Genomic DNA, 25,178 nt, shown 5'->3' on the forward strand with positions numbered 1-25,178 from the left:
AAAATCTTAAAAAAAAAAAAAAAAAAAAAAAAGATCTAAAAAGTCATTTCAATCAAAGAACAGATCTGACTTGGGACCTACCACATACATAAATCATTCTTCTGGTAACAAATTTCTGTTAAGTGATCTACTCTTCTGCTATTTTTAATGCTAATATTTTAGCTATAAATCACCACTTGCAGAAAAATTAAAATCAAACTACAAAATAACCAGTTCACTATTTTAAGTCCCTCATTTTCTACAATGCTTTTTTCTTAAACTTGAGGGCTATCAGAATCAAAACACAGCTTTAATATAATATCTTTTAAGAGCTAAATACTTACTAAATGCAAAGGGCATAATGTCTTACCCATCGTTATTATCAGGTTTGCCTAATTCCAATCTGTCTGGCTGTACTGAAAAACCGATCCTGCAAACTCTACCATCCTGAAAGCAAAAATAAATAAATAGATAGATAGATAGATAGATAGATAGATAGAAGAAATGGCCCAAGTAAAAATGTGTATTAAAATATGAATTTATTCAATAAACAGATTATGTCCCCATCACTGTCAATTCATAAGACAACATATAAGCTCCTTTCCAGAAGGCACTCACACCTGACGTGCACAAGTATGTGTTACATACATGATCAGGATAGCAGCAAAAATAAGGTAAAGTATCCAATCTAACAGAATTCAGAGTAAGTAAATGACTGGATATCAGGAACTTCTCCATTCTGTTACTAACTAGTTTCAAGCTGTAGTGAATCATTTAAGCTTTCTCTGAGCCAGAGAATGTACACAATAAGGAAATAGAACTGGGTGATCTCTGAAATAACTCTTGCAAGAACCTTCTATTTTAAAAACAGAAAATTTTCTGGCTTAAAAGGAAGACACATGATAATGCACAATTGTTATTTTAACTGTTCCTTTTCATTTCTGTATCTTACAGTAAACGATTTACCTCAAGAAGAAAGGCAGCATGATTTGGTCCTACCACACACTGTTTGATAGTAGCCTGTTCCAATACATTCAAAGGGGGATGGCTAGGGAATAAAAAAGAAAGACAAAGAAAAATAATTTTTTAAATGGCAAACACATTCTAGGGTTGGTTGGTTGTTTGGTTTTTATCCAATTAACCAAAGGAAAAGACAGCTGGCAAAACTTGTTTCTAAAAATTATTATTTACATATCTTAAAGCAATATTGAAAAATAATAATTGTGATATCCTCATAGTTACTGTATGTCCTTGGTACGCCAGACTTTTAAAAAAATCAGTATGAATAGAACCTATAATTCAAATGAAACGAATTAATAAAAGTTGATAGCTTACAATATTCTTAGTAGCTTCTACCTAAATGAGTTCTTTTTCCTAGTTAAGAAAAATCGTTTTCAGAAAATTTAAAATACCTTAAAACTATTACCTGTTTAAGTTGTATTTGTTCAGTTTCTCTGAAACTTCCCGTAACCTTTAAAAACAAAACAAACGGAGAATAAACTACATGTACCAATTATTTTTAAACAAAAATAGTTCTGATAGGCACTCGTATCATTATTTGGTGATTTCTAATAGTAGCACACAAAGAAATTTGCTATGGCAAGAATGTTTTTATATTGTCTTTGACTTCTGTCCCAAGAAAAGAGTCACAAGTCAACTCTACAATTCCCTCACTTCCCTACAATTCCTACTTTCCCTCACTGCCCCATTAGCAACTTCAATAAATAACAACATTAATCCCTTTTTACAGATGAGGAAACTGAGGCTCCTAGCATTTATAATACAGAAAGTGGCAATAAAGCTGGTTCTTGAAGCAACACCAACGGAAAGCCAGTTTTTAAACACTGTGTGCTACATATGTCAAAAGAGATTCTTGCATATCTCTTTGTACATGTATACCATGGAATGAAAATATGGAGGAGCATAGATCTATTAAGAATTTAACATAATGGGACAGAAAAAGCATGAAAGCCTAACTGACTTAAGACACAGTCTCAAGTTCCTGAAGGACCTTCTGATGCAAAACTGTACAAATTAAAACCTCCACGTCATCTATAAAACACGAATAACACCTCCTCCCATTTCTTTTGCTTTTTAATATTTCAAGTTATTATTTAAATTTTAGTTAATATATAGTATAATACTGGTTTCAGGAGTAGAATGTAGTGATTCATCACTTACACCGAAAACTCAATGTTCATTACAGCAAGTGCCCTCCTTAATACTCATCACCCATTTCGCCTATCTCCTCCCTCCAGCAACCCTCAGTTTGTTCTCTATAGTTAAGAGTCTCTTATGGTTTGTCTCCCCACCGCCTTTTGTTTCCCTTCCCCCATGTTCATCTGTTTTGTTACTTAAATTCCACATATGAGTGAAATCATATGGTACTGGTCTTTCCCTGACTGATTCATTTCCCTTAGCATAATACACTCTGAGTAGCTCCATCCATGTCATTCAAATGGCGAGATTTCATTCTTCTTGATGGTTGCATATTACTCCACTGCACATATATACCACTTCTTTAGCCATTCATCAATGGACATTTGGGTTTTTCCCATAATTTGGTTAATGCTGATAATGTCATAAACACTGGGGTGCACATACACCTCCATCATTTCCAAGAGTGTCAAGTATGCTTCGAAAAATCTCAAAGGGCTAAATAACTAGAAGACATTAACTCATGTTATCTTATTATGATTTTGCAGTTTCTCTCAAAGAAACAGTCTTGAATATAAAATACTATAATACTAATTTAAACTAGGCACTTTTGTCAACTTCTATAACCAAAACAACTGCTTGGTCTTTGAAACTTTTTCATAAATAATTCTCTTAAAAACAATTTTAGAAAGCAATAGAAAAAAATTAAAACATTAAGAAACTCCATGAATTTTGCATTCTAACAAGTGACAAAAATACACAACTTCAAATTTCAATAATTTGTACTGACAGGTGAGAGTGGTATACATACTCCAAAAATACATCATAGCTTAAAGCCAGTTCAGGATTAAAAAGCTGCCACAAACCATATTATATGGGCAAATAATATGTCAGTAAGAGATTCTAGTAGGACCTAGCTGTTTCTCCACTTTACTTTATCCTATAAATTCTATTCTCTGTTTAATGCTGAGGAACATCTTTCAAACACTAACATATATACAGTTACTTTCCAATTCTGAATCTCACTCCTAAGCAAGAATTACTTTCAGATGATGCCATACTTAACTTCTCTCCCACTCACTGGTGACTTTATTCTCACTCCCAAAGAACAGCACTTGACCATGTGTGAATTGGCCTCAAAGAAAATACATTTTCATTTTTGTTGCCTACCGTTGCATTTACTTTCATTAACAAAATGTGTTTTCCTTGTCCAGTCAAGTCAAGCCTTTTCACCAAATCCCAGTTTGCTCATTTACAAGGCATGCTTCTTCTATGTTCCAAGAAAAGATAAAATACCTTAAGAGTAAAGCATTATGGGATTCATGAGCTCTGAGAGAAGACCAACTAGAAAATGGGGATAAAATAAACTGGAAGGCTCTTTCAGAACCCCTGGAGCAAAGGGGCAGAGTTGGAGGGAAAAGGCTAAGAAAGGTTTTACTTCCTAAACAGAACAGTAGTGACACTTTGAGAAGGTATGTGTTTTCCTGCATACAAGTAAACCCATTTCAACCCCATTCCTTTTTCTTCAACCAACACTGAATGGACAACTTTCACAAAGTACACAGTTGTGGAGGAGAGAGAGGAGTTGGGGCAGATAAAATTTATCAAAGTCTTTTCAAACTGCGGAATAACTGATTTTAAAAATTAAATGCCGCTTTCACGGCATATTTCACGGCTCCAAATATTATTCCATGTACACAGTACTTATAACACTAAATAAGCATAACACTAAATAAGCTTTGAGAACATAAAAACGCTAAAAGTACTAAGTCAAGAACTCAACAGCAAATTTCAGGCCACTGAGGGGCTGGTTACTACTAATTTTCTAATCTTAAAAATCACCGTGGACTCCTCACCACATCTGAAATGTACACCATCTGTACTGGAAACAATGCCTACTGGATAGCAAGAAATCTGGGACTTACTCCCAGCTCATCTACTACTGATAGGGCTCATTTGAGTCTGTCAGGTTTCATGTTCTCACCCTGTAAGGGAAAATGTGGTTCTTTTCAGTCCTGGAATTCTTAAGAATGAAAAGCAAATACATATATCAGTGGGGAATACATACATACAGTTTACATGAGAATAGCACCTACTGTCATATTCAATTGCATCTAACCCATCTGAAACTTTCATATACAAACTGATTTTACATGGACATTTAGGCTGTTTCCCCAAGTATCAAGTTTTTTAAATTTCTTAAATTTAACCCCAAAATTTACAAAAAATTTATCATTCTTGCAAATATCAAGACTGTTACTAGTATTAAATTGGTCCCCTAAGCATAAATCCCAGATAATCATGACAAAGAAATCTACAAACAAACAAAAAAGGAGTATTGGGGTGCCTGGCTCAGTAGGTTAAGTGTCCGACTCCTGATTTCAGATCAGGTCATGATCGTGGGATTGAACCCCCACTTCGGGCTCTGCGCTGACAACCCAGAGCCTGCTTGGGATTCTCTCTCCCTCTCTCTCTCTGCTCTTCCCCTGCTCATACTCTCTCTCTCAAAACAAATAAACATTAAAAAATAAAATAAAATACAATAAAATAAAAGGGTATTTAGTTCCCCCTTTTACATCATAGAGTCCTCAGCACACACACAAATCACAGAATCACCGCAGACCAAGGATCACATTCATGTACTAAGTTACTGAATGTCTATACATGATTATTAGGCACTCATCTACTCTAAAGGATCTTTCTCCAAAGGCTTACAATGCTTAAACTCATTAACTAGATTCTCTCTTGTAGCAACATGAACAAAAAAATCTCCCTTGTTTTTAAAATAAAAGGAAAACTACCCTAGAACTCACCAAATTCCATTTCAGAATAAATCTTTACATGTAGTTGTGATGGAAAACAATTTTAAGAGTACAGCACAATATTACAAAATAACCTCATAACTCAACATTTAATCTCATTCAGGGACAGGCAGGAAAGCCTTTGTGAAGTGCCTGTAACACACAATGGATAGGCTAGCAATAAGCTCCCGACAATCCTTAGTACTCCTACACCAAAGATTTATTCTATATTCCAATTCAATAACCTATTTCATTCCTTTAAATTTATAGGCATTTTACAGATCCAAAGGCTGGAATTTTTTTCTTAAAGCACCAATGTAAGGTAACAGAAAACTGATGTTTAAAAAGAGACAAGAGGGGCGCCTGGGTGGCTCAGTTGGTCAAGTGTCCAAATCTCGATATACTGGCTTAAGTTGTGATTTCACCAGTCATGAGATCAAGCCCAGCACAGCCCCACTGTCAGGCTCTGTGCTGAGCATGGAGCCTGCTCGGAATTCTCTCTCTCCCCCTTCCTCTGCTCCTCCCCACCCCATCCCTCCCCCCACTTGTGTGTGCATGAGGGCACACTCTCTCTCTCTCAAAATAAATAAATATTTATTTTTTTAATGTTTTATTTATTTTTGAGAGAGAGCGTAAGCACAAGCAGGGCAGGGGCGGGGGGGGGGGGGGGGGCGGCAGAGGATCCAAAACAGGCTCCATGCTGACAGCAAAGAGCCTGATGTAGGGCTCAAACTTGCAAACCTCAAGATCATGACCTGAGCTGAAGTCAGACACTTAACCAACTGAGCTGTTAAGGCACCCCAATAAATAAGCTTTTGAAAAACAGACAAGAAATCAAAGTATAACCTACTAGACTCGAACATATTTCATTGCTGCCCTGAAAATCCCCTATAAATTCAATCTCCTTTTCCCCAAATGTAATATTCTAATTTCAAAGATAATCCATCTTCTCACTGAGCCTCAACTGGTAATAGCATCAATGCAGGCTCCTCCATTTTAGAATTCTCTATCTTCCCGCCACATATCACACCTGCATGTTCAGACCTACATACCCCTACACTGAATGAAACCTGGTGGATTTCTAGCTGAATTTCTAAAACTAAAAAATGGTATATTTAGATCACAAAAAGGCTTCAATTCTCCAGGATGGAAAGATATTCCTGACACACCAGCTAGCTACTACAAGATGATGGCCTTCATAGATCTGCAGCTGTAAGACAGGCTACACCTTCCCATGTTTCATGTTTACCAGTAATTACCTTAATGGTGGAAAACTCACAAAATCTGCCACCAGTACATTTCTACCAGCATCACTCCTACTTATCAGGACCAGCTCAAATATTACCTCCCCCATGAACTTTTCCTGACAGCCCTACTTTGCTTCCTACAGAAGTCAACAACTTCTCCCAAGCAAAGACAGGATAAACCAAGTCTTTCCCCACTCTTCCGCTTCTTTAGATACAGTTCCAACAGTGAAAAATATATAATAATACTTGTATACAATCCATTTCAGAAGAAGAAAAGGTTCCTGATCCTAATCTCAACAAAATTAACTCCCTAGGTCTTCCACCTCAAACTAAAGTTTAAAACAGGCAAGAGGGGCGTCTGGGTGGCTCAGTCAGTTTTAGCATCTGACTTCGGCTCAGGTCATGATCTTGTGATTTATGGGTTTGAGTCCCATGTCAGGCTCTGTGCTGACAACAGCTCGGAGCCTGGAGCCTGCTTTGGATTCTATGTCTCCCTCTCCCTCTCTCTCAAAAATAAATAAACTTTAAAAAAAAAAATGGGCAAGAAAAGTGCAAATACACAGATTTCTTTTAGGACAGTTGCCCATATACCTCTTATAAGCAGACGAGTTAACATACAGAAAACGTTTAATAACTCACCACTTAACCCAATAATCATTATTATCATACTGCCTTTAAAGTGACCTCACTCCAACCTTTACCTATCCATCCACAGAAAAAACTTTTGCATACCCTTATCATTTTATTTTGGAATAAATGGTTTAATAATCCATATAAAGAAACAACAGCCAACAGTAGTGTTTACCTACATCACTAAATCATACAATAAAAATCTGTGCTCGGATTATCTTCTTGTAGAAAAAGAAAACACTGTAGGAATATTGCTGGCATTTCTCCAGAAGAAAACTCCCTAAATCTTAAAGCCCAAAACTCAAGAAGCAATGAAATTACAGATAATTTTTTTTTAAGCAACTATGTTGCTAGACAGATGGTAGAGATAGGAGTCAAACTTAAGGCCTTTTCTGCTATATCACCCTGCACTTTTCTAAGTATAGGCACTCAGTCCTTAATTTTCACATTGTTCTTTTACACAACTATGGCATCATACTATATACACTGCCACCTCTGAACAGTCTCTTTGCATGCCAGCTGCTCAACATTATCACTGACATCAAATTAAAGCTATCACATGGTGATCCCACCTGCCAGCCACTGTCACAGGGAGAAAAGGCTTTGTTTTGGGCAAAATTACCAAGGGCATTTTTACATCATCATTTAATTGTGCCAGCATCTAGTAAGCACACCCTCCCCCACCAGATAACTGAAAACCTGGTGCTGCCTTATTCAATCCAGTCCAGAGGGCATCCATCCCCAAAACCCCTTTTCACACAGTCCCAGAGCAAGGCAACAAGAAACCACCTAAGGCGTGTTCCTAGGGAAGCTTCTTTAGGAGGTCTTGGGTGTAAGATGGAAGGGGTCAACAGAGTCTTCTCATCTACACTGTGGATTTGTTTTTCTAAAACCTTTCTTGCTACCCACCCACCCTGTGTTATGACTTAAACATTGGGAGCTACAGATACCCTGACCAACAGGATGGCAGGGAAGAACCTGGAAAGATTAGGGCTACCTTGGCCCAAGCAAGAAGCACCAACACATTAGGGATGATTCTCTTATCTCTGTGATCATGAAAGACTTTTTCATTGTATGTCTGAAATTTTACTTCAAGACATTCAACTTCTGGATACATTTTTTTTTTTAAATCCATTTTGTACTGCTTCTAACTGAATTTAATTAACACTGCTCATGGGTTCCCCAGCTTCAGGATTTCCAAAATGGCGAATGGGAATGGGAATGGATGAATAATAAGAGAAGCAATGTAGCTATTTGGACAACACACACATTCAAGAAAAAAAAAATTACTATACTTCATTTTCACAGCAAAAATGTGAGGCCATAATCTTATATTAAATATAAACTAAATAAATTTAGCTCTATTAAAAACTCCTATTTTTGTCCTTAATTTTCCTCATGTCACAGCTGACCACACAAAACTTCAGAAAATTTAACACTAAGGAACCAAAGAAAAAGATTATGGTAAAGACCAAAGAGAAACTAAAAATTTACCAAAATACTTCAGGCTTCAAGAACACAGAGACCATTAAGTTTATTTCTTTCTATCTCCTATGAAGGGTTTTCTCTGAAAGTACATCAGAATCCCTGGATACATGTTTTTTACCTCCCCACATATTCCTAAAGAGTCTTCCCAACAGGGAAGAGTCTCCCTTCCCAACTCCTCGTGTACTTTAAAGATTCTCAAAATTTTATCTTAGAACCACTTTACACTCTTAACAATTGAGGACACCAAATTGCTTTTGTTTATAAGAGTCAGAAACACTGATATTTATAATATTAAACACTGAGAAAATATTTGAATATTTATTTCAAAAATAATAAACTCATTACATACAGACAAAAATTACCTTATGAAAAATAACTATTTTTCCAAAAATATTTGTGATGGGAATACATGTCTACTGTTCTACATTTTTGCAGACCTCTTTATTATCAGTCTTAATATAAGATAGCTAGAATCTCAGATTGCTTCTGCATTCAGTATGTTACAGTATATTGTTTTGGTTGAAGTATGTGAAGAAGAGCTGGCCCTCTTCTTAGAACTTAGAAAAGGGGAGTGATATTTTAATACTCCTTACAGGTCACGATTGATTTTCTTCTTTGATATTATACCAAAACTCGACAAGTGATCATTTCTTAAAGGTTGGCAGCAATGTGAAACCTGAAACCTACTACATCTTTTGCCCATGTGTGAGTCTAGAACAGCATGCATTGGTCATTTGGAAAATAATGGTTGACTGACTTATACAGATCTTCAAAAATCATGTTTGTTAAAGTCACTAACGATCTACAGGGTCAAACACACAATGATGAATACAAATTTCCCAAAATTCCAATATGTGACTGAAAGCTCAATTTTATTACTGACAACAAATAGCTTCAGCTGTTTTCCTTGAAGTGACAGGCACACTACGGTCATTTTTGAAAAAATGTCTGTCAAATATCGTCTTTTAAGTAAAAATAGTATTCTTGAAGAAAGCAGTTAGTTCGGCTTGTAACTAAAACAACTGCAAAGGTGGTTTTCCTCAAGGCAGCCAACGTTCTTTTCATTTTGTCACACTACGTATTAAAGGGGCATACATGCACAGGTTAAGATTTACTGCTTCACCAAGAACATCCTTGAGTGAAACTGGCTTTTCTTATCCTGTAAGTACAAAAAAGTAAAGAATACAGTAATTTTCAATACAGTTTGGTGCCACTACTTTGATTTGTGCTAAGAAGCCAGTATTTTACCCGCCACTGCTTTTGAACAATAGCACAAATTTCAAAACAGTGGAAAAGACAAAACCTCAGTATTATTATGAAGGTAGTTTTGACCTGCAAGGCCGTGAGAGGGTCTTAGGTAGGGATTCACAGAGTCAACAGACCACATTCTGAGAACTGCAGTACTCTATTCTAAAATGCATGGTGCCATTAAACTGGCTAATACTAAAGCGATGTTGGAAAACAAGTAATTGTTCATTCTTCTTACTAATACAGCCACAATAATCTAATTATGCACTTTTAAAATAGTTTTTAAATTATGCATATTCTTTGATACTACACTAAAACTCAACAAGTAATAGTTTCTTGAAGGTTGATTGCAATGTGGAATCTGAAACCCTATTAATGAACTTTCCATATTATTACACTAAAACCCATTTGTTATATACTAAAACCCACTGGTCTGTCTTACACTTCAAATAAATCATTTGTCCATACGTGATTCCGTTTAGATGTACAATGGCAGAGTGAAGTAACATGAAGTAGCATAAAACAGATTTAACTTTTTAATAGTGCCTCCCTGATAGTATTAAACTCCTATGAAAGACATTAAGTGACTATAATTCACTTGCCAATGGTTTTCAACAGAAGAGGCAGCAGTGGGGACAAAGATACAGAAGAGCCTCCCTAAGATTTATATACAAAAGCTATAGTCAATTACTAAAAGGGGGCAGAGGGAGCCTCACAAACTGCCAGCCTACAGATGTACACATGATGCTGAATCACATAGCATTTTAAATTTTTAAAAAATTTTTAAAGATTCTTGGCCAACATTTAAACTTGGAGGATTTCACACAGAATTTCAGGTTTTTAGCTTCTTTTGAAAAATGAGATCTACAAACTGTGCTTATTCCCCTTATGGTGACTAGAGAGGTACCCAGGACTGCAGGCATCTGGGTTTGAGACCACTGATATGGAAGGATTACTCCTCCCAACCTCTGAAGAAAAGTATTTGCTTGCTAAAGAGGAATCTGATTACAGTTTTATAATTCAAACCTCAGCATGTACAGTGATCCCTAATATATCTTTGCTCAGCCATAAGCACATTTTATTTCTTTAAATTTGACTTTACAATTTCTAAAATAGTGGTCTGACTTTTCTCACTTTTTGCCTACCCAAAGAGAACTAAGCCAAGCAGACAACATCTGACTTTACTATTAAAAGACCCCAAATCACACAAATGACAGCTTTTACAGAGGGAAAACCCATCTGTCAGCTTCCTGAATGACAATTATAGGTAGGACTTCTATACATACTTCACACTTATGGAGATGACAAATGCTAGTTTATGTAATATGTTCACTTTGCCCTAAATAAATGATACAGGACATTCACCTTCAAGATGCATTCAAGACCAAAAAGAAAGTAAGTTTCTAAATAAATACTATAAATTCATTAAATGTCACACATTTTTTTAAATGGGAAGTTCTTTACACTATTTCCCCTAAAATGGTTTTCAGTTAAAACCGTTAAAAGAGTTCTCAAAAATGGGGCACCTGGGTGGCTCAGTCGGTTAAATGTCCTACTCTTGGTTTCAGCTCAGGTCATGATCTCATGGTTTTGTGAGCTCAGGCCCCATATAGGGCTCTATGCTGACAGCATGGAACCCGCTTGGGATTCTGTGTCTCCCTCTCTCACTGCCTTCCCCCAACTCATGCTGCCGCTGTCTCTCTCAAAATAAATAAATAACCTTTAAAAAAGAAAAGAGTGCTATAAAATTAAAATGAGAAAATTCATATTACAGAAATGTTCTCTCACAGGAAAAAAAAAATGGCTTTCTACTTACAAATAATTTCTTCCCCTAACCTGGAAAATATCCCGCTTACAAACTCCTATCTAGTGTCATGAATAACATTTTTCCTAATAAAATGAAAAGGAGACCAAAATCCCAAACTCCTGTGCCATTTGAAAGTCAAACACATCTCTGAAAAACTAAATGCCGAACACAACAAAATGAGTCATTTTCCTTTAAAGCCAAAATACCATGTTATTTTCAGCTCCATTCAAAACAGGAAAAGGGAAATACACATGCCAAATGGACAAGAAATTTGGTAGAAAAAGATACAAGATACAGCCTTTATACATTAATTCTTCTTGACAATTGCTTAAGTCCTTCTAATTCCAACTTGGTTAAACAACAAGACTATACACACCTACAAGAATCAAAATATCCTAAACAGGTTGAGAAGACTTCTTTTGAGCCCCCATCCAAAAAGCATTGCAGCCAGCCAAATATTCAAGAGAAAATTCTTGGTCTTCTTTACCCTTAGGCCATATCTACATTCTGAATATCTGCAACATCATTCATTAAAGTATCTGCCAGATGCAGCTAATGTATTCAAATCATTATAATCCCAATTTTAACTCTACATACAAATCGAATGTGTCATGAGACAACTGATACACATCACAGGACAACTACTGACATTTGGCAAGTTATTTGATCCCTGAGACAGAACTGTAAACTGAAGTAAAATACCTGCCATGAAATCTGACTTTCCCAGAGAAACAAGACAATTAGGAGATTATATTCATAACCAAGGATCTTGATAACATTAACATCAAAGATGAAATAGTTTCACTGCTTTTGAAATGGTCATCCTACATTCCTGAGCTGCCATTCCATCTGCCCTAGGAACCACAGCTGCAGTCTTGTGAGAAGGGGGGAGGGGAGGATGAGCTGCGGTGTCAGACAAACCAACCTGGGTTTGATTCCATCCCTACCATTAACTGGCTCTGTAACTTCGGGCAAACTTACTTTAACCTCCCAGAACTTGGAAGGTTTCTTGGTCTGTTAAATGGGGATAAAACCACTTGTCTGGTAGTGCTGCTATAGGGTTAACGTTAATTTTGTGATTTACCTTGGAAAGAACTTAGCATTTAAATGCTCAATAAATGGCAACCATTATCATTACTGAACTATATTCTATATCCTCAGAGAGCCTGCTATATTTTGCAGCTCAAACCAAGTTCTGACTTAACTGGCTGCCAACCTAAATAGGGCCCAACTCTAATCCTGAGATCAAGGGTAGGAGGAACCTGAGGATCCAGGGAATGGGATCCAGAGAATGAGAGCGAAGTCCAGGAATTCTTGGTGTTAGAAATCTGTATATGCACAATAATTCCTTTGTTTCTTGTGCATGGGTTTTTATTTCAAAAAGCATGAAAAAAAAAAAAAAGCATGAAAAATTCCTCGTCTTGCCCCTACTACCTCTCTAATTTCATCTCTTCGCTCTTCCAGAGCATTCTATACTCCAAACATCACTATCCTCTCACAATTCCTTAACTAGATTATACTCATAAACTACTCTCTTATTTTTTTTAAACACACCTATTTCCTCAGCTTAGAGTAACTACATGCCACTGCCTTCTACACATCTAGCTACGAGCCCCTCAAGGCTAGGCTGAAACAACCTGGGAAACCTTAACTTACCTTTCACTCCACACTAACCTAGGCATTTCTCTGAATCCTACTTTATACCTGGGGGGCACACTTCCTCCAGAACACTTCATATGATGTAACTACTTGTTTCATGAAGTATTTGCCTCTTTTGCAGCCTGACAAACTGTATGAAGGCAAGAAGCATGTTTTACTAACTCTAAGTGCCCAGGACCTGGCACAGACCAAATCCCTAGTAACTGTGTGCCAATGGATGGGTGGCTGAACCAGTGAGTAGACATTCATACGTCTTGGCTCTGAGTTGCACACTGCCTCAAAATGATGGATTCATAGCTATTTTTAAAGATTTTTATATATTCTCTTATGTGACCAATATTATAAGACCAGGTTTTTAAAAATACACCAAAGGAATGTTGTCCTACAAAATAACCCCCTGGAGTCTCTGCCCTAATTCAAATGGCCCTGCAAGACCATGAGGAATTTATAAAACTCTTGGAGAATCATCTACAGAAAGAGTTGACCAAACAGTGAGGAAAATCACTCAGTACTTTTCAGCCTAGGATACTCTCTCAGTCCCCTTCACCCAGAGAGCAGTCTCCTTCTTTTCCCCTCCCTCCCTCCTTGATGGTTTAATCTGGATTGGTGTTAGGGAAAAGTGCTAAATGGGCCAAAAGGAAGTTGGAAGCAAAGGGAAGGGAGAGAGACAGCTCATCAGGAAGCAAAATTACAGATAAAAGTCGGTGTGCAACCTCCTATTTAAGCGCCTGAAGTTGGTAACACGAATCTAATGGGCTCAGTGCCTTAAAATACAAACTAGAGAAAGTCTAATCACTGGACATTTATTGGCAAGTAATCAAACAAAACACTCTAACTCAGGTAATACCAAAACAGGAAGAACTGGATATAAATGCCTGTGTTAATTTTTTGTCTGGTTTTGTTGTTGTTGCTATTTAGCCATTCACCGGCATAAAGGTGGCCATAAAGTCACATTGAGTGGCAGCCTTGTCCTACCTAGATACCTGCAAACAGCCCCGGGTTTTGAGTCTCAGCTCCACCATCAAAAAAAAAAAAAAAAAAAAAAAAAAGAACATGACCTTGCATAGGTCATTTAACATCTGCTCTCAATTTTCCACCCCTGCCAAAAATGCTTGTTACCATATCTGTTTCAGAAAGTTGTCTTACAAACTGGGTAACACACCACATGTAAAAGTAACATGTACCATCTTAAATAATAGTGCCTAAATCTAGCTCATCATCACAATCTCTAGGGAACATTTTAAAAGACATATTCCCAGGTTCCACGCAAACCTACTAAACCAGAAATCTCCAAATGCAAGGCCCTATGGTTTATATTTTAGCTAAGTAAGTTATAGCACACACATGAAGTATCTCTGGAAGGAGTAACATTAGTCACCTATGAGAAAAGAAGTAGGCAGTTAGGGAACAGAGCAGGGAGGCAGACTTTTCACTGTGTGCCAACGTACACTTTTTGAATTTTAAAGCACATAAACATATTATCCACTCACAAGCTGGATTTTTTTTTTTTCATTTCTAAACACCCAAAGTGATTCTGATGATTAACTACCTTCGGAAATCACTACTTTTTTTATATATACATACATACATATGTATATATATGTATACATATGTATGTATAAAGTTTATTTATTTATTTTGTGAGGGCGAGGAGGGATGGGACGAGAGAGAAGGAGAGAGAAGATCCCAAGCAGGCTCAGCACCCATGCAGGGCTTGATCCCACGGAACTGTGAGACCATGACCAGAACCAAAATCAAGAGTTGGGACACTTAACAAACTGAGCCACCCAGGCGCCCCTGGAAATCACTACTCTTAAATACAACAAATACAGGTAAGGATTGCTTAAAATAGTCATAGGATTAGTAGTCCATTAAGGGAGACATTAAAATCCTACTATTTCAAGTTTTAGGAATGTTGCTTAGGATAGCTCCTGCTCAGAAATTCACAATTCACATATCTCTCTTACACTTTTATAAGCACTGCAATAAAGAAACCCATTTAACTATGCTTAATCTTGTGCTTCTCAAACTGAAGTTGAACAGGACACACTGTTCAGGTCATTTTTTCTAGTAAGATCTTGGGGAACTAGAAGACACTGGTTTAAGATCCAAGTACCCAGGGTGCCTGAGTGGCTCAGTTGGTTAAGCGTCCGACTTTGGTTCAGGTCATGATCTCGCGGCTCGTGAGTTCAAGCCCCACATCGGGCTCTGTGCTGACTGCTTGGAGCCTGGAGCCTGCTTCGGATTCTGTGTCTCCTTCTGTCTCTCTCTCTCTCTCTCTCTCTCTCTCTCTCTCTCTCTGCCCCTCCCCACGTGCATTCTGTGTCTCTCTCTAAAATAAATAAATAATTTAAAAAAATTAAATAGGGGCGCCTGGGTGGTGCAGTCGGTTGAGCGTCCGACTTCAGCTCAGGTCACGATCTCACGGTCCGGGAGTTCAAGCCCCGCGTCGGGCTCTGGGCTGATGGCTCAGAGCCTGGAGCCTGTTTCCGATTCTGTGTCTCCCTCTCTCTCTGCCCCTCCCCCGTTCATGCTCTGTCTCTCTCTGTCCCAAAAATAAATAAACGTTGGAAAAAAAAAATTAAATAAAAAAAAAGATCCAAGTTCCCTAAGGCAGAGACCATCTCCTTACCCCAGAACCCTATAGAGTGCCTAGCACACAGAAAGCCTCTCCAAAATGTAGAGCTCAACAGTGACAGGCTGTCTTTCCTAAACCAAAACTTTTCCCTTTACCTAAACCAAAACTATGTCCCAATTTTCTTATTGTTCAAGGATTTAAAAAAAAAAAAAAAAAAGGAAATAGCATAAATACTCCTAACAATCCTACTCTGCCTAAAATTTTATGGTTAGAAAACACAACTATCTACAACAGATCATTTTTAAATCCAAATAATATGGCAACAGGCATGTTGATTCCTTAAAATGGAAAAATAAAAGATCTTTATGATTTGAAATTATCTACTTGTAGGAGAGGGCAAGATTTCAGTATCATTTTCCTTCTACAATATAAGCAGACATTTGCTAGGCATCTTTATTTCCATGAAGCCAGACTAATCAAGTAAGCCTTACAATCAAACTGCCCGACAACCCCACTTACTAAAAGAACATGTTCACCACTGTACCTAGAGGGGGTCTGAAAGCTGTATCAAACAGCTTCTTTGAAATTTGCACCTACTGAGAGTTCTTAACATTGGGTCTCTCATCCAGAAAGCCTTCCTTTAGGTATAATTCAGAGAGCTAAACCGGAAGAGTCAAACAAATGTCAAAACTACAAAACACCAGGGTCAAATTTAAGAGCTTTACCAGATCCCTTATGTTTTATCACCAGGGAGCACAAATGAATACAAAGTTCTTTCTGGCAACACAGCTACCACAGCCAAGGCCTGGCTCCCAAGTTTGGCCTTCAGAAATCCACCAATAAATGCTTCCCATTCTTCATCTTACAATAAACACTCAACCCAATAGAAGTTGACTTAACAGGCAGTGTCCGATTTCCAGACTGACATCACTGACACAGAGTTCTGCATCCCAGCTCAGTCCCACTCTCTTCATCTCACAACCACTTAACACCCACACACACACACACCCACACCCCCCCACACACACACATACACACAGTGCTTTTACATAGCGTGTGGATAATGATGCTTTAAAAGGGCTAACCCTGGGGAAGATTATGAAGGACATCAGCCTCCTACCTGCCAATCCCTATTTATCCTCCCAAACTGCTAAATTCTTTCCCCATGCTTTTTTTTAATGCCTGAAAATCGCTTACTAGCCAGAGAACTAAGTTCTCAATCTTGCAGCACCAGGAGCTAGCAGGTTTACTGGTTTGATCAGCTACCTCCTCTCTGCATAATAAACGTCAATCCCCCAAAAGGGGAAGGTGGTGGAGTAATTTGTGAAACACATCCGGACACTAAACTCATCTCTAGCCTGGCACTCTTCAGAACCGCCTCCGTCGCAGACCTGTCCTAGCAAGCGCTGGGCTAGAACAGGAAGGCCTGCAAAACTCAGTCGCCATCATCAGAGCTGAAACATGCAGCGTAGCCCTCCCGTTTCCCACAAAAATAAGCGGCATCTTTATAATGCTTTAATGCTGACAGAGCAAAACAGCTAACAAATCGAACAAAATGGAGCCAGTCTACAATGGGAATACAATTGGGAAAGATGACCACTTCACAATAAGGCCCTACAGTCGCTCTGTCCAGCACTAAGTTCTTTGTATTTTCCTGCTCTTAACCCTGAGCATTTCACCAAGCCTGATACGGACAGCCTGTGAAAAGGCCTCCCACACGTTTGGGTGCTCCTGTTTTTTCTCTTCCTTCCATCTGAAGCTGAAAAAAGTGGCTAACACTAAAACAAACAGAAGGAACAAAATGTATTAGCAAGTAGTTAGTGATTACGATGCACAGGTATGTGGACCAAAGGGAGGAAAAATGGGTAGAGCAGAGCTGGTACAGTGAGTTCACTCTGGGAAAACCTCCCCTCCTCTAAATATACAGCCATGAAAGACAACTGTAGAAAAGAGAAAAAAGACAAAGGTGAGACCATACATGAGATAAACATCTCCTCAGGAGGGAAATGAAGCTGAAAGTGCTCCCCAGTGAGTGACCGGGTACCAGAGCAGAGTTCCTCACAAGGAAGTTGGAATGGGCTGCCGGTTTTGTTGAAAACGCTGTAGCTGAAAATTTTAATGGTAACCACGAAAAGAACAGAAATACAATCTATGGCTTCCAAACCAAGAAGGAAGAAAAAGGGAAGGGAATGCAGAAAACTAGGACTCTAACAGAAGGGAAAAAAGCAGCAGGATAAAAGATAAGAAAATATGAAATCCAGATAGGAGAAATCAATCTACTTATTCAAACTGTCATCCCACAATTAAAAGTCAAAATTTATCAGAGTAAAGAAAAGAAAGTATTAAGAGGAATAAAGAGACACATTACATATCAATCAAAGGAATAATCCACCAAGAACATTAACATTCATAAATTTGAATACTCTCAACACCACAACCTCAAAAATACACCCAAGTAAAAACTGACCATTTGAGAAATGGTCAACTCCAAGGAGAGATTTAACATACCTCTATCAGAAACTAATAATTTAAGCAGACAAAATACATATTAGTAAAGACAGAGACTTTGAAAAGGTATATTTACAAGCTTGAGCTAACAAATATATAGAAACCTGTCCCCAAAGGGGAGTCACAGATTTTAAGGTATAAAAAAGCATGTTATCTCTGACTTCTGGATTTAACAGATAAATAAAATTTCCTTCAAATTATAAAGACAAAGATAAGGTTGCCAACCTTTCATACTGCCAAATTAGATGGGGGGGGGGGGGAGGGACACCATTACCAATACTTCATAAAAAGATTACTTTAAAATTTGGAAAGTAGTAAAAACAATCTCAAAAATCTTTTCTCACTAACCATGAACTGGTTAAAGTTTCCTGAACTGTGAACATTTTCTTAGAAACTGCACCAGCACAGAATTATATTTAATTTGATTTCAGGAAAACAAACACATACAGATTTTTAATATCAAGTCCTTGATGTAACAGTGTCCTCATTTTCCATTTGAGAAAACAGCAGACTATAGACATAGAGACTGGTTTACCTGCAATTGTCAAGTAAAAGGTGGGAGGGAGGGTGTGAGACAAAACCTCTCCAGGCCACTACTCTTGCTGTCATACCAACACCTGCCAAGGGTCCCATTCAATCAACAATACTTCCTGAACACCCAGAGTATAAGGCCTGATGTTAAGTATTACAAGTAAGTGGCGCTATAAAATGCCCTAGGGAGGGCAGGGAGCCGTATCAAACCACCTGAGGGAGTTTTCTACATACTTGGAGACACCGCCCCTAACCATGAGCCACAGCTACAGAAGACAGTGTGATCTACCCCTTAGGAAGCCTGAGAAAAAAAAGGAACATTGAAAACCCACTGATTCAATCCACACACCTTAAGGAGTTTACAATATACTTGTAAAAACAAACTATACACACAGACAGACAAATAATAAAACGGTAAACCAGGTGCTGAGAGGAGTGTTCTAAGCATGAATCACCAAGACAGGATTCATTTGGAGTTAGAAGATTTCGTGAGAGGGGCGCTTGGCTGGCTTAGTTGGTAGAGCATGTAATTCTTGATATCAGGGTTTTGAGTTAGAGCCCCATGTTGCATGCAGAGATTAGTTAAGAGGAGGAGGAGGAGAAAGAGGAAGAAAAAGATTTTGTGAGGGATGGCCAGGGCTTTCAGGAGCGTCAGTATTTTGGAACAGGCCATGAAGGGTGCTGGGATTCATCACAAAAAGGGGCATATTCGAATAACAACATTTATAATGACTTATCTATTAAACAAACAAAAATGTTTGGCTCTTACACAACTAAAAAAATTAAAGTTCTCCAAAAACACTTCAGGAAGCCAAGACGATAATTCTAAGATGTGAATTAGTTTTCCTTATAAGTCACCTAAACCGTGGACGGTGCTAGAGCAATCTGCTAGTCAACGTACAACTATGAGAATGAATAACGGAGGCAAACTATATATCACCTTCCTGTGATCAAAATCTCCCTTTAAGGTGGAATGAATATCAAAATAGATTACTTAAAGGCAGCTGATAGGACGGAAACACAAAAAAGAAAGACCAATGTACCTCACAGACGTGGACATTACTAACACAGCAGATACGAGGGGCACAGACACAAGAATCCTTGCACTTGGCTACCTGGTGTGGATATGAAATCATACAAAATGAAGGCTCCACAGAACAACCTAAGTGCTTGGAAGAGAACCTTAATAAAGAAGAAAATACAGTAAAAGAAAATCTTTCTTCCTGCTCCTCACCAGATGAAGAATATAAGAAAACATTCCAAAAAAGGTAGTAAAAGAAAAAAACAAGCCCTGACTATAGTAACTTTTGAAGAACTTTTTTCATGTCTGAAAAGACCAACAGAGGCCTCCCCACATTAAATGTTGAGTCAGGCTTGAGTACATTTTGAAAAATTATTAAGTCTGCACTTATTAAGTCTGCACTGGGATACTCATTTTCAGGAGGGAAACACAGGGTTACGGTGAAGTAGTCAATAGTACACTTCAGGCCTCTCCTGAGAGCACAGTGCCGTGGCCAAGAACCTCAGATACTTAAGCAGAGATTACACGAAATATATACAAGCTACAGAAAGAAATCATATAAAAATCACACTGGGTGCTATGGAGTCAATGTTTCTGTCCCCCCTCCTTCAAATCCATATATTGAAACTCTAATGCCCAACGTAATGGCATTTGGAGATGGAGCCTCTGGGTGGTAATCAGGGCATGAGGGTGGGCCCTCCTGATGGGATTAGTGCCCTTTTAAGAAGAGACGGGAGAGAGCTGGCTTCTTCACTCTGTGCTTTCTGCACAGAGAGGAGTAGATAGGATGCAAAGACAGACATCTACGACAGAGGCACCAGGGTGGCTCAGTCAGTTAAGTGTCCGACTTCGGCTCAGGTCATGATCTCGCGGTTCGTGAGTTCAAGCGCTGCAATGGGCTCTGTGCTGACAGCTCAGAGCCTGGAGCCTGCTTCAGATTCTGGATCTCCCTCTCTCTGCCTCTCCTCTGCTAGTGCTCTGTCTCTCTCTTCTCGTATAGGACTTGTAATTAAACGTGTTTCTCTTCACTACCTCCTGCAATCCTCTAAAAAGACAAGTAATGAATTTTAAAAGACAACAAATGAATTTTAAAGTTACAAGGACAGGGGCACATGGGTGGCTCAGTTGGTTAAGCAACCCACTCCTGGTTTTGGCTCAGCCCATGATCTCACAGTTTGCAAGTTCAATTGTGCTAATGGCACAGAGCCTGCTTGGGATTCTCTCTCTCTCTCTCTCTCTCTCTCTCTCTCTCTCTCTCTCTCCCTCCCTCCCTCCCTCCCTCCCTCCCTCCCTCTGTCTGTCCTTCCCCTACTCATGCTCTCTCTCTCTCTCAAAATAAATTAAAAAAAACTTTTTTTAAAAGAAGTTACAAGGACAAAGAGAAAGAGAAGGCTAATGCATTCAAACAGCATGTCAAACAGCTGGAAGCAGGAAAACATATAGAGAAGTGGCAAATGACCTAGCAGACAAGAGAAAACTGAAACCTACAGTATGCAGGGGAGATGCTGAAAATGAACAGACAACTCTTAAGAATTTTAAATGGAGGTGCCAGGTACTTATGAAGTCTGGGGGTACCCAAACAGAAGACTCTTTTGCATAAGGAGCAATTAAGATCCCCATCCTAGGAACAGGAGATTGTCCCTTCGAGACTCTGCCAGAACTGGTCCCTACTTACAGAAATTCAACCAGAGTAACAACCTGGGGACACCCAGCTAGGCAGGCACCGGCACAGTGGAAGAAGTAAAAGCTGTTTATTGAAAAGAGGGCTAAGCCAGCTCCCATCCCAGACATTCGCAGCCAAGCTCTTACCTCCCAGGATTCCACTCTGGGGAAACTGACCCAACAGAAGAAAAAAAGCTTCAACATAATATAAAGCAAAAAAAATCAAAGCAATGGAAAAGAGGGGTAAAAAGAAGTAAATCAGGGTAGCAGTGGAGGTGTCAAACATCCAACTACCAGGAGTTCTCCAAAAAAAAAAAAAAAGAAAAATGAGAAAATGGATGGGAGAAAAGAGTATTAAAGAAATTCTAAAATTTCCAGGAACTGAAGCCCAAATACAAATAAAGAGACCTACCAAGTGTTTGGGGCCCAAAATACAGTAAACGGGGAAAAGACCTACATCAAGGCACATTAGTAGGAAACTTCTCAGCAACAGAGATCAAGAGAAGACCCTAAAAGCCTTGGGGGTACAGGTCAAGTAGAAAGGATCAGGAGTCAAAAAGGGCACTGAACTCCTCAAAGGAAATACTGTAAGCTATGTGACAATGATGGAATGCCTTCAGAATTATGAGGAAAAATTATTCCCAACCAAAAATTGTATCTTGGCCAATAACAGTATACAGACAAAACTTAAATGTGCATTTATCTAAATAAAGGAACAAAACAGCACACTAATGAAAGAGGTACAAGCTTTAAGGAAAAAAGAACTCTTTAAAACTTTCAAAACTAGATCCAAAAGTCCTTAAAATGTCACCAAAACAGTTAACTAAGTAAAAAAAAAAAAAAAAAAAAAATCCACCCTCCTCCCTTTTTGGGCATGGAAATTATATAGATTCACTTATTCAATCTCACAGCAGTGATTATGGTCTCATCTACAAAAGTGATAGAAAAGTAAAGGTACTATTTGTGTTTAAATGTATATATACAACTTTCAACTGCTTTAAATACTCTCAAGATGAATGAGTATCAGCAAAGCAAGAGCTTGGGGTAAGGGACAAGAGCTAGGAACAGAGCCAAACAAACAAAACAAACCCTAGGGACAAAGGTCTCTTTAAAAAACTAAAGTTCTCAAACTCTTCCTGAAATTACCAAGTCTAGAGCACCTTGACCCCTATCTCTTTATTTTTAAACTCTCTTACCAGTGAGTTATTGGCTTGACCAGAGTCCATGAAGTAATAACCAAGCCAGAAAAACTCTAACCACAACAATCAGGACTTAAAAAAGCCTGACCTTTAAACTTAATCAAGAATTTTGATCCACAAACGGTTTCTGAGTTCCTCAACACATCCCAGAAATAACTTGGACCATAAATTTACTTCTATCATGGCAAATTTTACTCACACACTTGAACCAACAGGGTATTGTAGCACATGGCATCTTTAGTACAGTCAGGCACAAAATGTTAGCTGCTCCTGCTATTACTGTCATTACCACTTCTGCCCGAATGAAAGAAAAGGAACTGCTAAATGGCAACTGGTAACAAAAGGAATTTGGGGACACAGAACTCTATTATCTATGAGCAGTACTACTTTGGATGAACACAGCAAAGAGCAATTCCAAATATCTACAGTCATAACCTTTTAAAAATCAAGCACTGAGAGACATCTGAAATATATCTCCCCACTGACCTGTAACAATACCAACTAGACAGAACTGAAGTTCATGGAGAAAACTGTACTTAGTTCCTATGTACTACAACAATGATGAAAACTATGATATCTATTAAAATCCTGGTTATCCCAACTTCTCCAAATTTGCTTCTATCCTACCCACGTTACACATCAAATATCTACAAGTATAATTAAGATACTATGGTCCAGTAGGCACTTTGTCTTTTGACTTCCTCCAAAACTTCTCATCAATTCTATTCAATTCTACAAATTAATTATTTACTGCTTTGAACTGTTCTCTGATATTGCTCTTCTACTTTTTACATTTCTGTTTTATTTTCCCAGCTATATAGGTAAACTTCAGGAAATGACCTATGACTGAACTTTTTGCACATCTGTATATTTAGTACATTGTAGGTACCGCATAGATTAAAAACACTAGAATATTATACAAAACCAGAGACCAACTGTTCACAACCCTCCTTACCCAAACAGCACATAAAGGGCAGAAACAATTCAGTGTCACCATTTGAAAGAGTCTAATGTGTCCCCCAGCCCACCATCTCACACACTAGCATGTCAGGATAGAGTGCAGCGAGAGCTTAATAAATAGGTACTAGCATACTGGCTTCGGAAATGAATGACAAACATTCAACCCAACAGGGTCACTTCATACAGCGGTCCCCTCTCCTCCACCAAACCCCAGGCAAGAGGGAAGAAAAGACACAATGGTGATCCTGTCCTCCGCAAACAGATCAAAATTTGAAAGCAAAAAAAAAAAAAAAAAAAAAAATTCATGGAGGCACAAGATAAATGTTAATGTACAGCTTTCAAAGACTACAACACAGGCCTTTGCTATGGTATTTTGTTTTCATCTAAGAATGTTTAAAACTTCCTTCATTTCACATAAAAGTACCCTTGAGCCTCAGCAGCAGAGCCCGTTGATGCCACTTAACAACTAAGGGCCTGGGCTTGGAGACCCTCGTAACACTTCCCTGCTGTGCAGCCTGGGAACACGCTTAACCTCCTGCAAGTCCAGTTTCTTCACAGTGCTGCCAGAGAGTTAAATGAGAGGATGTTTGGAAGCCATAATGCTTTGTACATAGTAAGAAATAACAACGCTAAAAATAATGTTTAAAATGAGCAAACCTCGTGATGTACCACATAAAGAAAACCTGCGTGTCAATTATAAAACTCCTTGTCCACTGGGCTTTTTAAGATCTCTAACTGGAAAAAGGATTCACTAAAAATTTATCTCAGAGCACGATTAAAAAAAAGTTTCACTCTGATATAACATAATAAGCAATGTTATTTTTTAGCCATTGCTTTTTTGTCTCAGCTTCCAGAAACCCTAAAATACAAATCAACTTAAATTAACTTAGCTGATACCTCCTACCACCTTACCATCCAAAACTTCTACCCAGTCTCTTGCCCCTCAACCCACTTTGAGTGTTAGACCTGGGAAGGCCCTTAGTAACTGACTGATCCCACATTCTCATTTTCTAATGACAACAATACGGCCTCTTCTGATTGGAAACAGACAAAACGGCAGAAGGTACTGAATATACAAAATGAATACAGGGTCTTTCTTTTTCACACTGACACAAAAGATGCTGCAATTTCATCACATATTCCATTTAACAAAACTGCAAAACACCAAGAAAAATGACACATGACTGACATTCCTTTAAAATTGACCACAAATATCAAAATACCACCTCAGGCAAAGCTATGAAATATTAAGGCCTACTTCTAACAAACTTTACATGCAAATAGACACGGTGTTCCTATTAATCATCTGTTAAGCTATGCCTTTATTTCAACCACAATGACTCTGCCCCAAAAATGCTTGCAACTCTCCTTTTAGAACTGGCTGTTAAGGTTTCTCCGGAATGCCACCACAGCCGTAGCTAGCACAATGCCTGGCACATAGTAGGCATGCAAAGGACCATTAAAATAGACTCAGCAGCAAAACCTAGTCATTTCAAGGCAGATGGGTCTCTGCAAATAGAAAATATTCAATCCCAGAGCTGACTAATCAAATGGATGATGAAGCCGAGAAGCTCTTATCCAAAGAAAATTGTTTCATAGAAAATACATCCTGCACCTGAGCACAGTTATAGTAAAGAACTACTTGCCCACACTGCTATCTTTAAGTCTCAGAACATAGCAAATGTTTCATTATTTCCTAAATA

General features: G+C 38.3%; 1 protein-coding gene across 9 annotated transcripts in view; it reads right to left on the reverse strand.

Moving 5' to 3' along the window:
• Window positions 1–25,178, reverse strand: part of UBR5 (ubiquitin protein ligase E3 component n-recognin 5) — a 138,368-nt gene that overhangs the window by 94,717 nt on the left and 18,473 nt on the right. For all 9 annotated transcript variants that reach the window (XM_043601499.1, XM_043601500.1, XM_043601508.1 and 6 more), the window contains exons 2-4: window positions 1,406–1,450; window positions 946–1,027; window positions 350–426 (exon numbers count right to left, since the gene is read on the reverse strand). In XM_043601499.1, coding sequence (XP_043457434.1) covers window positions 350–426; window positions 946–1,027; window positions 1,406–1,450 — 204 coding nt within the window. The remainder of the gene's footprint in view (window positions 1–349; window positions 427–945; window positions 1,028–1,405; window positions 1,451–25,178) is intronic.

Source organism: Prionailurus bengalensis, chromosome F2 (genome assembly GCF_016509475.1).
Source record: "Prionailurus bengalensis isolate Pbe53 chromosome F2, Fcat_Pben_1.1_paternal_pri, whole genome shotgun sequence".
In the NCBI taxonomy this organism is placed as follows: domain Eukaryota; kingdom Metazoa; phylum Chordata; class Mammalia; order Carnivora; family Felidae; genus Prionailurus; species Prionailurus bengalensis.